We start from the raw sequence: 17,159 nt of genomic DNA on the forward strand, positions 1-17,159 counted from the left end.
CCTCCAGTCAGACATGAACTCCCCACCCCCAAACGGGTAAGCCCCTTCCTAAGAAAGCCCCCCAGTTACACCCCCCCAACAACATCAGCCTCTGCCAATAGGGGGCAACATCCCCTCCCTTGCCCATCATGATCAGGAACAGAGGAAATCTCAGTTTCCCAAACCCAGGCCAGCCCCAGCCCCCCCCCCACCCCGCATACACACACAAGGGGGCTTCTCCCTACTGACCAAAGGGGAACAGGTCTCAGGAGGAGCCCTGGCCACAGAGAGAGACCCCGTGTGGGGGAGTGTCTTGGGGGTGTGGGCAGGCTTGGGGTGACCAAGAACAGAGGTCCCTCATGTGCAAGCGGCAAGGCCCACCCAGAACCACCCCAGGACAATGCTGAGGGCAGCATGGGGGTCCTATTGGGGTCCAGGAAAGTGCTCCCCGCAGGAGTCTCCCTTGGGGCAGAGGCTGAGCAGGGTGTAGGGGTCCACCAGGTGAGGCAGAAAGGGGTTTCTCCCAGGACCAGCACTCTCTGCTCCTCAGCATTTGGCAGGGTGGAGACGGGGGGTTCAGGGGGATGGCACCGGAACGGGGGGGGGGGGAGAAGAGCTTTTCTGCCACCACAAAGTACTACTCCTCACCTGCCCGAGGCTTCCAGTTGGGGGGGGGCAACGCTGCCCCTCCCACAAACGACACTCATGTTAAGAAGTGGGGGCATGGCCCCCTGGCTCCAGCAATGGTGGCCCCCCTTTCCCCCCCGAGTAGGAAGTCCGAGCACTCGCGGCCCCTTTGCACGCTGGGGAGGGGGATCCCCGTGACGATGGAGGGGGGATCCCGGGACTCCTGCCCCCGGAGCAGGAGGGGAGGGCGAGAGGGTTCCCGGCCGGATGGGGGCGCCGGCCCCAGGTGTGTATGTGTCCCGACCCGGGGGGGGGTCCCGGCCGGACGAGGGGGTGTCCCGGCCGGACGAGGGGGGGGCCGGGCCCGACGAGGGGGGGGCCGGGACCGACGAGGGGGGGGCCCGGCCCGACGAGGGGGGGGCCGGGCCCGACGAGGGGGGGGCCGGGCCCGCCGCGGGGGGGGCCGGGCCCGACGGGGGGGGGGCCCGGGCCGGCGGGGGGGGGGCCCGGGCCCGACGAGGGGGGGGCCGGGCCCGACGAGGGGGGGGCCGGGCCCGGCGAGGGGGGGGGCCCGGCCCGACGAGGGGGGGGCCGGGCCCGACGAGGGGGGGGCCGGCCCGACGAGGGGGGGGCCGGGCCCGACGAGGGGGGGGCCGGGCCCGACTGGGGGGGGGCCGGGCCCGACGAGGGGGGGGCCGGGCCCGAGGAGGGGGGGGCCGGGCCCGACTAGGGGGGGGCCCGGCCCGACGAGGGGGGGGCCCGGCCCGACGAGGGGGGGGCCCGGCCCGACGAGGGGGGGGCCCGGACCGACCAGGGGGGGCCCGGCCCGACGAGGGGGGGGCCCGGCCCGACGAGGGGGGGGCCCGGCCCGACGAGGGGGGGGCCCGGCCCGACGAGGGGGGGGCCCGGCCCGACGAGGGGGGGGCCCGGCCCGACGAGGGGGGGGCCCGGCCCGACGAGGGGGGGGCCCGGCCCGACGAGGGGGGGGGGGCCCGGCCCCCCGCGGGGGGGGCCCGGCCCGCCGCGGGGGGGGCCCGGCCCGACGAGGGGGGGGCCCGGCCCGACGAGGGGGGGGCCCGGCCCGACGAGGGGGGGGCCCGGCCCGACGAGGGGGGGGCCCGGCCCGACGAGGGGGGGGCCCGGCCCGACGGGGGGGGGGCCCGGCCCGACGAGGGGGGGGCCCGGCCCGACGGGGGGGGGTCCCGGCCCGTCGAGGGGGGGGCCCGGCCCGACGAGGGGGGGGCCCGGCCCGACGAGGGGGGGGCCCGGCCCGACGAGGGGGGTCCCGGCCCGACGAGGGGGGGGTCCCGGCCCGACGAGGGGGGGGCCCGGCCCGACGAGGGGGGGGCCCGGCCCGACGAGGGGGGGGCCCGGCCCGACGAGGGGGGGGCCCGGCCCGACGGGGGGGGGGCCCGGCCCGACGAGGGGGGGGCCCGGCACGCGAGGGGGGGGCCCGGCAGGACGAGGGGGGGGCCCGGCCCGACGAGGCGGGGGCCCGGCCCGACGAGGGGGGGGCCCGGCCCCAGGTGTGTATGTGTCCCGGCCCGGGGGGGTCCCGGCAGGATGAGGGGGGGGCCCGGCCCCAGCTGTGTATGTGTCCCGGCACGGGGGGGGGGGGCCCGGCAGGACGAGGGGGGGGCCCGGCCCCAGCTGTGTATGTGTCCCGGCCCGGGGGGGTCCCGGCAGGACGAGGGGGGGGCCCGGCCCGGGGGGGTCCCGGCAGGACGAGGGGGGGGCCCGGCCCGGGGGGGTCCCGGCAGGACGAGGGGGGGGCCCGGCCCCAGCTGTATATGTGTCCTGGCCTGGCGGGATCCTGGAAGTATGAGGGGAGGTTCCGGCCGGGTGCGGGGGAAGTGGGGGGGCTCCCGGCCCCGGAGGGGAGGGGGGACCCGGCCGGATGGGGGGTCCCGCCCCGGGTGTGTCTGTGTCCCGGCAGGATGAGGGGGGTCCCGGCACTCACGGCCCCTCGGCGCTCTGGCTGCCCACGATGAAGCCGAACTTGTCCACGCGCCGCTCCCCGCCGCCGCCGCCGTTGATCTCGCAGTCGGAGCCCAGCGAGCTCAGCTCGTCCCCGGCGCCCGCCTCCCCTGCGGCCCCGGGCAGGCTCTCGCGGCTGCCGGGCGCGCCCAGCCCATTCGCCCCACAGCTCTTCGCCATCCCGCCTGCCCGGCCCCGGCTCCGGCCCTGGCCCTCCGCGGCCGGGGAGAGGCGGCTCCACGCCGGCCGCCGCCGCCGCCGCAGCGCCCCCGCCCCCGGCCAATGGGCGTGGCCCGGAGGAGCCGGCGCCCCACCCCGATGTGCCCATTGGGTGATAGCGACTAAGGGGGCGGGTTCGCTTGACCCGCTCTGCACACGCCTCCTCAGCCACTACCAGCCAGTAGGAGAGCAGGGCTCGCCTCTGCAGGACTCTGATTGGTCACTCTCAGAGGGACCCGCACCAATCACTCACTAATTGGGGTGTCAATCAACAAACCTTCCATCCCCTCTCCGTCATCAACCAGCGGGGTGCCCCCGGCTAACAGCGAGCGCTGGGGGCGGGGCCAGAGGTGCATGTGGGCGAGAGCGGCTGTGAATGGCTGGTGCGCAGGGGCCCCTGCAGAAAAGCTTCTCTGAAATGCAGCCGCCTCTGGGGTGGGCCCTGGCAGCTGTTGAGCAGCAGGGGAAGAGAGCAGCCCGCTGAAACGGGGGGGAGGGGGCGATTCCTTGGCTCGGGTGGTTTTGGGTTGGACCCAGTGGCGTCACCCCTGACACGTCAGAAGTAGCATTTACAAGCCAATACATTCTGAAAAGGAAACCTCTGGAAATCAGCCGCACCTGCTCTTAGTAGCTGAGCCCTGAATTCTAGGGTCCGAGCGGCCCTCTGCCAGGAAAGGTGATGGGGAAAGGACTAGGAGTCAGGAGAGCCGGATGCTGCCCCTCACCACTAACTGTGCTATGTGATCCTACAGGTCAACTCGTTCTAACACCGGGCCGCCTGGCCCGGCTGTGGTCAGGCTAAATGAGTATTTGGGTTTGGAAGGTGCTGCGAAATACATCAGTAACGTGATGTTGTTATCTCTAGGCAGCCTGAGCTGAGGCTTTGGCAGCACTCCAGTTGGAACAGAAAACATCAGTGGGGGGAGGGGAACTTGAGATTTCACTGTCTGTAATTTGAGCCTTTGAGGACAATACCTCATCCTGTGGCAACCCCTTTAGTCAGTTCAGAAATGCCGTTCACAGCCTAGCCCCCCTAAACTGGCAGGATTTACTGCTGTCTGAACACAGGAGTGGAGATAATACAAGGGAAATCAGGGGGTGGGGCCAGAGGATTTCCCACTTCTCCCCAAGAAAAGCAGAAGTTCCAACAATTGCATAGTTAAAGTAGGGCAGGGAAGGAAAGGGATGGAAGCAGGGAATTGTTAAGGGGAAACAATGCCCAGATGCACCAAAATCTTATCGCACTCTGGAGAGACTTCCTTTCACCTTATCCCCAGTGGACTCATGTTTTGCTCCTGAGGCCTCGATCTTCCTCCCAGTCCCAAGTAAAGAAAGCTCAACTTGCCCACCCCAAGAAGCCTCTGGAATCCTGCTCCTCCCCGACTGATTCCTTGCTGCCTGGAGGCCAAGCCTCTTGTGGGAATTGGCTGACAAAGATCCACTCTGGGCTAGGATCAAAGTCCAGCAGGTCCTTTAAAGTTTTACAGTCGTGGATAGAGAATAAAGTCCTTGTTTGTGTTCAGAGTACCCTCCTCTAGAGCAGTTCTTCTAGGGCTGATTAAAAAGATACACACAAATGAGCACTGAGTGGCTTGTACCATGTGCTCTCTTTGGATGCCAGCCCAAGTGCCTCCAGGGAAAAGGCTGCAAACTAATGGCTTAGATGAATTCAAGTCAGTCTATGAAGTTGAGTTTTTTGGTGCCAGCCCTGGAGTCCCCAGAGTCATGCGGTAGAGCAAGTCCCTCCTCTACCCTGCCACTCCCTGGTCTCTAGGGACTAATCCTGCATATGAGAAGTCCGTTCAATTTCCATGACATTTTGATCCCCTGAGACTACCACCCAATTGCTAATTAGCACTCACTGGGGGTGTCCATCTGTCTTCCCCTGTTTCCATTCGCATAGGCCCAGGCGTATTACACAGGTCCCCTCTTTCTCACAGCTCCCAAGTCAGGCATGGTGGGAGGACAGTGCTGGGTGCTCTCATTCCCCCACACCCAGGCCAGAGGAAGTAGATTGCCTAATATTGGAGCTCCCATGTACACCCTTCTAGCTCTGGGGCTGGTGCAGGTGGAGCCCTGTAAGCACAGATCAGAGCTGCAGCCAGCCGCTAGTGCCCTCTCCTCCCCTCTTAAATCAAGTACCTGGCAGAGGATGGGATGGCTGGGGCAGAAGTGCCCTTTTACTGCTCCCAGACTTTGAGTCAGGCCGCTCCCCTCCTCTCAGTGGGGACCTCGACAGTGGCTGGCTGGGAGCCAGCCAGAGCTCTGTGGGGCTGCAGAGGCTCCCCAATGCCCCTGGTGTAGGCATTACGTGGCCAGCTCAAGGGGCACTGCTGGGGCTGGCTGTGAAATGCTGCCGTGAATGATTCCACAAGGTGCAAGACTGGAAAATCAGGGCCTGGGGCCAGATCTGGACAGGGAACTTGCAAATTCAAGGAACTTTCCATTTCCAAGACTAAGTGCAGGAATCAGAGTGAAAGTCTCTGGCTAGTGTGATACAGGAGGTCAGAAATGATCACAACGGACCTTTCTGGCCTTGGAATCTCTATAAGTAAAACACCACCATGGATCCCTTACCATCCCTTCCCCCGACCTTGGGCAATGAGAGTCTGTAATCACTGGCTATAATTAATACATACAACAGTCCTTTAATCAAAACTGCAACTTCAGCGAATGGGAGCTTGTGCATTTCTATAGCCCAAGGTTAGGTTAGTTTTTATGCGATTCTTTCCCCTAACCCACTGTGATAGGTCAAGTTCAAAGCATCTGTGTGACGCAATCTTTCTCACCATCCTAAACCTTTTAGGGTTGATATTAAGAAGTGTGTTTCTGAATGAATGGACAGTAAGGTGGATAGAAAACTGGCTAGATGGTCGGGCTCAACGGGTAGTGATCAATGGTTTCATGTCTAGTTGGCAGCCGGTATCAAGTGGAGTGCCCCAAGGGTCGGTGCTGGGGCCGGTTTTGTTCAATATCTTCATTAACGATCTGGAGGATGGTGTGGACTGCACCCTTAGCAAGTTTGCAGATGACACTAAACTGGGAGGAGTGGTAGATACACTGGAGGGTAGGGATAGGATACAGAGGGACCTAGACAAATTAGAGGATTGGGCCAAAAGAAATCTGATGAGGTTCAACAAGGACAAGTGCAGAGTCCTGCACTTAGGACGGAAGAATCACATGCACTGCTACAGACTAGGGACCGAATGGCTGGGCAGCAGTTCTGCAGAAAAGGACCTAGGGGTTACGGTGGACGAAAAGCTGAATATGAGTCAACAGTGTGCCCTTGTTGCCAAGAAGGCTAATGGCATTTTGGGTTGTATAAGTAGGGGCATTTCCAGCAGATCGAGGGATGTGATCATTCCCCTCTACTCAGCACTGGTGAGGCCTCATTTGGAGTACTGTGTCCAGTGTTGGGCCCCACACTACAAGAAGGATGTGGATAAATTGGAGAGAGTCCAGTGGAGGGCAACAAAAATGATTAGGGGGCTGGAGCACATGACTTATGAGGAGAGGCTGAGGGAACTGGGATTGTTTAGTCTGCAGAAGAGAAGAATGAGGGGGGATTTGATAGCTGCTTTCAACTACCTGAAAGGGGGTTCCAAAGAGGATGGATCTAGACTGTTCTCAGTGGTAGAAGATGACAGAACAAGGAGTAATGGTCTCAAGTTGCAGAGGCGGAGGTTTAGGCTGGATATTAGGAAAAACTTTTTCACTAGTAGGGTGGTGAAGAACTGGAATGGGTTACCTAGGGAGGTAGTGGAATCTCCTTCCTTAGAGGTTTTTAAGGTCAGGCTTGACAAAGCCCTGGGTGGGATGATTTAGTTGGGTTTGGTCCTGCTTTGAGCAGGGGTTTGGACTAGATGACCTCCTGAGGTCCCTTCCAACCCTGAGATTCAATGATTCTAAGTTGTGATGCTTTAAAAGCACAAGGGCAGCTCAAATCTGGCCCCAAATTTTACTTGAAAATAAGCTTTTACAAAACTGAAGCCAATTGGAAATGTTTCCATCTGTTTTCTCCACTTCACATTCCAATGGAAATTGGCTTTTTTGTCTATTAACCAGCAAAGATTCCCCCACAGAGTGTAGGCATGCCAAACATTGTGGCTTTGTGTTAATGCATCAGAACCTGACAGCAAAATTGACTGTAAACCATAAGGAAACCAGTGTTGCCAACTCATGTTTTTGGGAAGAGGGATAGCTCACTGGTTTGAGTATTGACCTGCTAAACCCAAGGTTGTGAGTTCAATCCTTGAGGGTCCCATTGAGGGAATCAGTCCTGCTTTGAGCAGGGGGTTGGACTAGATGATCTCCTGAGGTCCCTTCCAACCCTGATATTCTATGTGATTTTACTGCAAGTCTTGTGATATCTGAAAGTTTTCTTAAAGCCTCAGCTCCAGGATTCATGTGATTACATCAGAATTTCAGCTGTCATTTAATAAAAGGGTAAATTTCTAGCCCCCATGGTTGCAGAGAAAAACATGGAGACATGGACCTAAAGGCTATGACACCAGAAGACAAACTAAAAGACCCCAAAGTTATTATTTGTTAAATCCCATGGTTTCCAAGTCAATCTCATGATTTTGGAGGAGCTGACTTGTGATTTTTGACCCCTTGGGCTTGCTAGTGCTGGGAAGTGGATTGAACTATTCTTGGTGTCCAAGCAGAGGGAAATGTAAAAAGGAAACAAGGGGAATTAATGACAAAAATGTAATTAATTTTCAAAAATTCATTGTGCTAACAACCTACAGCTTTGTAACATAGCTAAGAAAAGCTGCTTGGTTTTTGTTTTTTTAATTATTATTTTCAGTTTGTATTGCAGTAGGGCCTAAAGGCACCAGTCAGGGATCAGGGTCCCCTTGTGCCAGGTCCTGCACAAGCAATGAGAAAAAGGGATAGCTCAGTGGTTTGTCCATTAGCCTGTTTAAACCCAGGGTTGTGAGTTCAATCCTCGGAGGGGCCATCTAGGGCAGAATTAGTGCTTGGTGCTGCTAGCAAAGGCAGGGGGCTAGACTCAATGACCTTTCAGGGTCTCTTCCAGTTCTAGAAGATAGTAGGTTAAAAATATAATTTAGAGATATGACACTTTAAATGAGTGAGCCCTCCCAGGTTCAAAACCTGTAAATGCTGCATCAGTGCTCATGCTAGAATAAGAATGTATACTAGGGCTAGGTTTAAGCACACCTACTCCCCCTACACACACCCAATGTGGTTCTCCAGGGCCACAATGATTATCAAGTGCATGATTTTACAAAAACGGAGACGTAGGCTTGTGCCCACAATAGAGCACTGGGGTTCAGACCTGCCTGAGTTAGCAGTGAAAGACAGACACACTTATCAATGTAGAGAACAATTATATGAATTTGAAGACATTTGGACCTCTTTTCTTGACACCTTTGGACAACTTCCATCTGACCACTCTGCATTTTCCCTCCCTCTTTTGCTCATTTGTAGCTGTCTTTTGAAAATATTTTTTGCTATTGTTAACACCTCCACCCTAACCTTATAGATTGTCTGATTTTGTATTGTCTGGTCTTGCACCTTTGGCAAGTGGTAAAGTTGCATGATTGCACCATTTTATTGGCTATCCTGTGAAATGGACAGTATTCGGTAACATACACAGGCTGTAAGTCGTTTATCCTTTTGTATTTTGTATTGTTTGTTTCTTTATGAAAATTAATTACAAAATTAACCACACACACCAAGAGAATGTGTCATAGGATCACAGATCAGTATCACACTCGCAGGGCTCTAGCGGCATGGTGGGGGGGCTAACACCAGCCCAGGGGATTGCTTTCAATGACAACTGAAGCACACGTGCAATGAGTTTGAGGTTATCAGCCTAGTCCCACATGAGTCTGAGTCTCAAAACCCTTTTCAAGTTATCTTTCGTACCTGTTTCCTTCCAGGAGTGGTGGGGGTGGGGAGGTGTCTGGGTGAGGAGTCTCAAGGTAGAGAGCAAGATTAGGGGGTCTGGGTCCAGCTCCATATTCCCAATGGCAGGACAAAATGCCCAACAGGTGGCAAGGGAGAAGCAGGGGCAGGTTGGAGTAGCTAAGCCCTTGCTGAGCCTTTCCACCTTTTAAGACATGGAAATAGTTGTGTCCCGTTTACCAAAGTACTTCCCTGTTCCTCAGGACTCGGTATCCGAACCCTGCACAGTCATGAATGGATTTATCCTCACACCACTGCTGAGAGGCAGGGCAGGGATCCCCAATTTAGCAGTGGGGAGCAGGGTTCTTAACTCCCATGGAAATCAATGGAAGTGAGGCACCTAAATACCAAAGAGACTTGCCCAGCAGGCCAGGGGCTCAGCCGTGAATTGAACCCAGGTTTCCTGAGTACAATTCCAGACCAATGAACCATCCTTCCTCCCTCTACCCCTTAGGTTTTGAAAAAGCCTCTCTCCCCTGCCCCCCTACATGGGGCCTAACCTGAAACCAGCAAGGGAAAGAACCCTGCACAATAAGATCAACAGGGGTGGAACCAGACTGAAGATGAGGTGGAATCCAAATCTCTGGAGTCCTTCAGCTGTGATAAGGAGTCATGGGAAGGATACGTGAGAGCTCACTAGAAACTAGGAAGGAGGCTGGGCTAGTTCAGTGGCTTGTAAGCCTTTTGGGCCCTGCTGTCTCCCATCCAACTGCATGTGATCTGATCTATAGTTACACTCTAGGTTGTTACATTTTACAGCATATGAACATAGAACAGGGATGGGCTAACTATGGCCCGTGGGCCGGATCCGGCCCTTCAGGGCTTTGGATCCGGCCCGCGGGATTACCCCTGGTGGTGCTGCGGGCCCGGCGCTGCTCTCAGAAGCAGCCCCCGGGCCGGGAGGCAGAGGGCTCCATGTGCGCACGCAGAGCCCTCTGCCCCCCCCCCCCACCCAGGGGCCGCAGCACTTCCTGGAGTGGCGTGGGGACAGGGCAGGCATGCAGGGAGCCTGCCCTGGCCCTGGTGTGCGCCAATGCCACCCCGGAGCCAATTTAGGTAAGCGGCACCGGGCTGGAGCTCAAACCCCTCCTGCCCCCCGCCCCCCAACTTCCTGCCCTAAGCCCTCTGCCTGTACCTCGCACCCCTCCTGCACCCAACTCCCTGCCCTGAGCCCCTTTCTGCACTCCTGTGCATTCCAACCACCTGCCCTGAGCTCCCTGCTGCACCCTGCACCCCAACTCCCTGCCTTGAGCCCCATCCTGCACTCCGCACCCCTCCTGTACCCCAACCCCCTTCCCTGAGCCCCCTCTTACACTCTGCACCCCTTCTCTGCCCCAATCCCTTGTCCTGAGCCCCTTCCTTCACATCCCGCACTCCACCCGCCCTGCCCCGGCCCTGCATACAATTTCCTCACCCAGATGTGGCCCTCGCCCCAAAAAGTTTGCCCACCCCTGACATAGAATCATAGAATATTAGGGTTGGAAGGGACCTCAGGAGGTATCTAGTCCAACCCCCTGCTCAAAGCAGGACCAAACCCAACTAAATCATCCCAGCCAGAGCTTTGTCAAGCCTGACCTTAAAAACCTCTAAGGAAGGAGATTCCACCACCTCCCTAGGTAACTGTAGCACGTGGGAGCTTGTCCGGGATCCCTTATCCGCGCCATAGACACAGAGTGGCAGCCTGAGCATGGAAGGCACTCTGCAATGGCTCGCAGAGCAGCAGACCGAACTAGGGAAGACACTACAGTCTTTCAAGGAGTCCCACCAGGTGGAGCGGCAGGCCCTCCTCACCTGGCAAACTGAGCAACAGAAAGCCCTCCAGGATTTCATCAAGGAGCAGTATAGCAGCAGCTCCTCCAGCGTTTGGTGAGTCCTGCTGTGGTGGTGGACTCCAGGCCTTAGCCTGTGTAAGATGGCCCCCACCGATGATCCCGATGCCTTTTTGGGCACCTTTGAGCGGGTGGCCCTGGGAGCCGGATGGGATCGGACCACCTGGGCCCTACGGCTCGGCCCTTATCTCACCGGGGAGGCACAGGCCGCGTACATGGCCCTGACAGAGACCCAAGCCAGGGATTATGAGGCGGTAAAAGCGGCCATCTTAGATCGCCTCGGGTTGTCGGCCGAGAAGTACCGGCAGAAGCTTCGGGCAGCCCGATGGACAGGGCGTGTACGACCCCGGGCCTTTGCACAAAGACTAATGGACTGGGCGACCCGGTGGTTGAGGCCCGATGCCCACACTGTGGGCCAGATAGTGGACCAAGTGGTCCTGGAACAGTTCCTGCAGGGCCTCCCTGACAGCGTGCGGGTGTGGGTGCGGCGACATCAGCCGGCCACGCTGGAAGTGGCCGTGCAAAGGACCGAAGAGTACACAGAGGCGGACTTCCCGGTGGGGGAGCACCGAGTCCTGCGAGGCCCAGAAGGGAGCAGGAAACCCCAGGAGCACAGCGGGGGGAAACCGCCGGACCGGCGACGGGAGGAACCCAAGGGGACCCGTAGCCGCCCGGGGCAGTTCGTGTGCTGGCGATGTGGTCAGCCGGGACACAAAAGTCGGGACTGCCCGGTGATGGAGTGCGGAGCGGCGGATTTTTGTGGATGGACTAGGACTGGGGCAGGGGAAAGGAGGCGTGGGTTGGCCACCATCCCGGTGCGGGTAGGGAGACGGGCCCAACCGAACAAGATCCCAGGCCGTGGAAGACGAGGCCGAGGGAGGCCGGGCCTGGCACCAGCTTAAGGGGGGAGGTATGTAGCAGGGTGCTGGTGCACAAGCACCTAATTAGCCCCTGCTCAGCCAGCCTCAATCAGGGGAAATAGATTGGGGCTGGGGAGAAGGCTGGTGCCTGGCCTCAGGAACTGGCTGCACCTGTGGGCCTGCTCAGAGAAGAGCTATAAAGGCTGGCTGGCTGGCAGCCAGTACAAAGGGGGGATTGGCCAGGGAAGGGGTAGTCTCCAGAGAGAAGGGAGAACCCCTGTAAAGAGGAGACCAAAGCCTTGTAAACTTTGTATATAGTGTTGCCGGTGGTGGGTACTAGAGATAAATAAAAACCACGGGTGCTGCAAAAGAGAAGCCTGAAGGTGCTTTATTAAAGGAGCCCAGAGCAGCGGGAAGGCAGGCCAGGAAAGGACCCGGTTACAGTAACCCATTCCAGTTCTTCACCACCCTACTAGTGAAAAAGTTTTTCCTAATATCCAACCTAAACTTCCCCCTCTGCAACTTGAGACCATTACTCCTTGTTCTGTCATCTTCTACCACTGAGAACAGTCTAGATCTAGTCATCTATCTGCCGCCCTGACCGGGAAAACCGAGAGGTGTGCTGCTTGCCAGGGGCTAGGATTCACGATGTGACGGAGAGACTGCCGAGACTCATCAAGCCCTCAGATTGCTACCCCTTCCTGCTTCTCCACGTGGGCACCAATGATACTGCCAGGAATGATCTTGAGCGTATCACTGCAGACTACGTGGCTCTGGGAAGAAGGATAAAGGAGTTTGAGGCACAAGTGGTGTTCTCGTCTATCCTCCCTGTGGCAGGAAAAGGCAGGAATCGTGGAAGTCAACGAATGGCTACGCAGATGGTGTCGGAGAGAAGGGTTTGGATTCTTTGACCATGGGATGGTCTTCCAAGAAGAAGGATTGCTAGGCAGAGACGGGCTCCACCTCACGAAGAGAGGGAAGAGCATCTTTGCAAGCAGGCTGGCTAACCTAGTGAGGAGGGCTTTAAACTAGGTTCATCGGGGGAAGGAGACCAAAGCCCCGAGGTAAGTGGGATATCGGGAGAAAGCACAAGTAGGTGAGTGCAAGAGGGGAGGGCTCCTGCCCCATACTGGGACACCAGGACGATCAGGGAGTTATCTTACATGCCTATACACAAATGCAAGAAGCCTGGGGAACAAGCAGGGAGAACTAGAAGTCCTGGCACAGTCAAGGAATTATGATGTAATTGGAATAACAGAGACTTGGTGGGATAACTCACATGATTGGAGTACTGTCATGGATGGATATAAACTGTTCAGGAAGGATAGGCAGGGCAGAAAAGATGGGGGAGTTGCGTTGTATGTAAGAGAGCAGTATGACTGCTCAGAGCTCCAGTATGAAACTGCAGAAAAACCTGAGAGTCTCTGGATTAAATTTAGAAGTATGAACAACAAGGGTAATGTTGTGGTGGGAGTCTGCTACAGACCACCAGACCAGGGGGATGAGGTGGACAAGGCTTTCTTCCAGCAACTAACAGAAGTTGCTAGATCACAGGCCCTGGTTCTCATGGGTGACTTTAATCACCCTGATATCTGCTGGGAGAGCAATACAGCAGTGCACAGACAATCCAGGAAGTTTCTGGAAAGTGTAGGGGACAATTTCCTGGTGCAAGTGCTGGAGGAACCAACCAGGGGAAAAGCTCTTCTTGACCTGCTGCTCACAAACAGGGAAGAAATAGTAGAGGAAGCAATAGTGGATGGGAACCTGGGAGGCAGTGACCATGAGATGGTCGAGTTCAGGATCCTGACACAAGGAAGAAAGGCGAGCAGTAGAACAGAGACCCTGGACTTCAGTTCCCTCAGGGAGTCGAAGTCTGCTTTTCTGATGGGCAAGGTCCCATGGGAGAATAACATGACGGGGAAAGGAGTCGAGGAAAGCTGGCTGTATTTTAAAGAATCCTTACTGAGGTTGCAGGAACAAACCATCCCGATGTGTAGGAAGAAAAGTAAATATGGCAGGTGACCAGCTTGGCTTAACAGTGAAATCCTTGCTCGTCTTAAACACAAAAAAACAGCTTACAAGAAGTGGAAGATTGGACAAATAACCAGGGAGGAGTATAAAAGTATTGCTCAGGCATGCAGGAGTGAAATTAGGAAGGCCAAATCACACTTGGAGTTGCAGCTAGCCGGAGATGTTAGGAGTAACAAGAAGGGTTTCTTTAGGTATGTTGGCAACAGGAAGAAAGTCAAGGAAAGTATGGGCCCCTTGCTGAATGAGGGAGGGAACCTAGTGACAGAGGATGTGGAGAAAGCTAGTGTACTCAATGCTTTTTTTGCCTCTGTCTTCACAGACAAGGTCAGCTCTCAGACAGCTGCAGCACGGTATGGGGAGGAGGTGACCAGCTCTCTGTGGGGAAAGAAGTAGTTCGGGACTATTTAGGAAAGCTGGACGAGCACAAGTCCATGGGGCCGGATGCCCTGCATCCGAGGGTGCTAAAGGAGTTGGCCGATGAGATTGCAGAGCCATTGGCCATTATCTTTGAAAAATCATGGCGGATTGGGGGAGGTCCCGGATGACTGGAAAAAAGCTAATGTAGTGCCCATCTTTAAAAAAGGAAAGAAGGAAGATCCAGGGAACTACAGGCCAGTCAGTCTCACCTCAGTCCCTGGAAAAATCATGGAACAGGTCCTCAAGGAATCAATTCTGAACCACTTAAAGGAGGGGAAAGTGATCAGGAACAGTCTGCATGGATTCACCAAGGGTAAGTCATGCCTGACTAACCTAATTGCCTTCTATGAGGAGATAACCGGCTCTGTGGATGAGGGGAAAGCAGTGGATGTGCTATTTCTGGACTTTAGCAAAGCTTTTGATACAGTCTCCCACAGTATTCTTGCCAGCAAGTTAAAGAAGTCTGGGCTGGATGAATGGACGGTAAGGTGGATAGAAAACTGGCTAGATGGTCGGGCTCAACGGGTAGTGATCAATGGTTCCATGTCTAGTTGGCAGCCGGTATCAAGTGGAGTGCCCCAAGGGTCGGTGCTAGGGCCGGTTTTGTTCAATATCTTCATTAACGATCTGAAGGATGGTGTGGACTGCACCCTTAGCAAGTTTGCAGATGACACTAAACTGGGAGGAGTGGTTGATACGCTGGAGGATAGGGATAGGATACAGAGGGACCTAGACAAATTAGAGGATTGGGCCAAAAGAAATCTGATGAGGTTCAACAAGGACAAGTGCAGAGTCCTGCACTTAGGACGGAAGAATCCCATGCACTGCTACAGACTAGGGACCGAATGGCTGGGCAGCAGTTCTGCAGAAAAGGACCTAGGGGTTACGGTGGACGAAAAGCTGAATATGAGTCAACAGTGTGCCCTTGTTGCCAAGAAGGCTAATGGCATTTTGGGTTGTATAAGTAGGAGCATTTCCAGCAGATCGAGGGACGTGATCATTCTCCTCTATTCAGCACTGGTGAGGCCTCATTTGCAATACTGTGTCCAGTGTTGGGCCCCACACTACAAGAAGGATGTGGATAAACTGGAGAGAGTCCAGCGGAGGGCAACAAAAATGATTAGGGGGCTGGAGCACATAATTTATGAGGAGAGGCTGAGGGAACTGAGATTGTTTAGCCTGCAGAAGAGAAGAATGAGGGGGGATTTGATAGCTGCTTTCACCTACCTGAAAGGGGGTTCCAAAGAGGATGGATCTAGACTGTTCTCAGTTGTAGAAGATGACAGAACAAGGAGTAATGGTCTCAAGTTGCAGAGGGGGAGGTTTAGGTTGGACATTAGGAAAAACTTTTTCACTAGTAGGGTGGTGAAGCACTGGAATGGGTTACCTAGGGAGGTGGTGGAATCTCCTTCCTTAGAGGTTTTTAAGGTCAGGCTTGACAAAGCCCTGGCTGGGATGATTTAGTTGGGTTTGGTCCTGCTTTGAGCAGGGGGTTGGACTAGATGACCTCCTGAGGTCCCTTCCAACCCTGAGATTCTATGATTCTAAGCTGGGCCTTAAAAACCTCTAAGGAAGGAGGTTCCACCACCTCCCTAGGTAACCCATTCCAGTGCTTCACCACCCTCCTAGTGAAATAGTGTTTCCTAACATCCAACCTAGACCTCCCCCACTGCAACTTGAGATCTTTGCTTCTTGTTCTGTCATCTGCCACCACTGGGAACAGTCTAGCTCCATCCTCTTTGGAACCCTCCTTCAGGTAGTTGAAGGCTGCTATCAAATCCCCCCTCACTCTTCTCTTCTGCAGACTAAATATCCCCCGTTCCCTCAGCCTCTCCTCGTAAGTCATGTTCCCCAGCCCTCTAATCATTTTAGTTGCCCTCTGCTGGACTCTCTCCAATTTATCCACATCCCTTCTGTAGTGTGGGGGGGAACCAAAACTGGACGCAATACTCCAGATGTGGCCTCACCAGTGCCGAATAGAGGGGAATAATTACTCCCCTCAATCTGCTGGCAATGCTTCTACTAATACAGCGCAATATGCCATTGGCCTTCTTGGCAACGAGGGCACACTGCTGACTCATATCCAGCTTCTCGTCCACTGGAATCCCCAGGTCCTTTTCTGCACAGCAGAGCAGAGCAGTTAGATAAAACGATAATCTTCTTGCTGGAAGGTTGCAATGTAACATGACTTTGTTTCATCGAATTCCAAACAATAACACATAAGAACCCAAAAACAGAGAGAGAGACAAAGCAGGCTGCTCCCTAAAACAGAGAGGCACAATCACCACACCTTACTCTAGGCTGGCTGGCTGGCTGCAGACTGACTCTGATCGCAGGCTACACATCCCCAGCCTGCAAGCAGGACTGGGAAACCCCCTGATAATCTGAAGAAGGAGATCATAATTTAACCACAGTTTTCAATACACCACAAGTTTGTTCTTGAGAGTCTAAGGGCAGATCTACACTACAGCCAGGATTGACACCGTGGTAACTTGACCTAAGGTACGTTGATCCCGACGTTATTCACATAGCTGGAGATGCTTAGCGTAGGTCGACTTACTGCAGTACTGTAGACAAAGTTTAAGATCTGGAACATCCTTATGTGTATTGTGGGGTGGAAGCCAATACATTTGGATGGGGAGAGGCAGTATCACATTGGGGCCCATCCCCACAGGTTACTATTGAATTAGAAGCAGCAAAGAATCCTGTGGCACCTTATAGACTAACAGACGTTTTGCAGCATGAGCTTTCGTGGGTGAAGACTTGCATCCGACGAAGTGGGTATTCACCCAGGAAAGCTCATGCTGCAAAACGTCTGTTAGTCTATAAGGTGCCACAGGATTCTTTGCTGCTTTTACAGATCCAGACTAACACAGCTACCCCTCTGATTATTGAATTAGAGTGGAGGAGACTAGAACATCAGCCACAAAAGGCTGATGTGCCGGTACAGGGCTGAGAACCTGCGGCTAGGAACCAATGGAGTTAAATGATTTCTGTGACCTTCCTCCAACCTAACAATCTAGAGTCATTGAACTCACAACTAGAAGAGACTTATGGAGTTTGCCTGGGCTGATCCAAAGGGCTCTCAAACCACAGACCCCACATCTAAGGTTTATCTACCCCGAAAAGTTATATCGACCTAGCTACGGTGGTCAGTAGTGTGAAAGAACCACACTCCTAACTGACATAGCTATCCCAACACAACCCCAGTGTAGACACCATTGCGTTGACCAAAGAAGGCAGACAGCTACCATCATTCAGGATGCGGCATTCCTACGCTGACAGA

The 17,159-nt window shown here is 55.5% G+C and overlaps 1 protein-coding gene across 2 annotated transcripts in view; it reads right to left on the reverse strand.

Moving 5' to 3' along the window:
- Nucleotides 1–2,819, reverse strand: part of TBC1D10A (TBC1 domain family member 10A) — a 43,264-nt gene extending 40,445 nt beyond the window's left edge. The window contains exon 1 of one of the 2 annotated variants that reach the window (XM_044989661.1): nucleotides 2,567–2,819. In XM_044989661.1, the coding sequence (XP_044845596.1) occupies nucleotides 2,567–2,763 (197 nt within the window). In that variant the 5' untranslated portion in view covers nucleotides 2,764–2,819. Of the gene's footprint in view, nucleotides 1–627; nucleotides 702–2,566 lie in introns of those variants that run through there. The other variant, XM_044989662.1, reaches the window with a different exon arrangement.
- Nucleotides 2,820–17,159: the final 14,340 nt, after the last annotated feature.

This window comes from Mauremys mutica, chromosome 16 (genome assembly GCF_020497125.1).
Source record: "Mauremys mutica isolate MM-2020 ecotype Southern chromosome 16, ASM2049712v1, whole genome shotgun sequence".
In the NCBI taxonomy this organism is placed as follows: Eukaryota; Metazoa; Chordata; order Testudines; family Geoemydidae; genus Mauremys; species Mauremys mutica.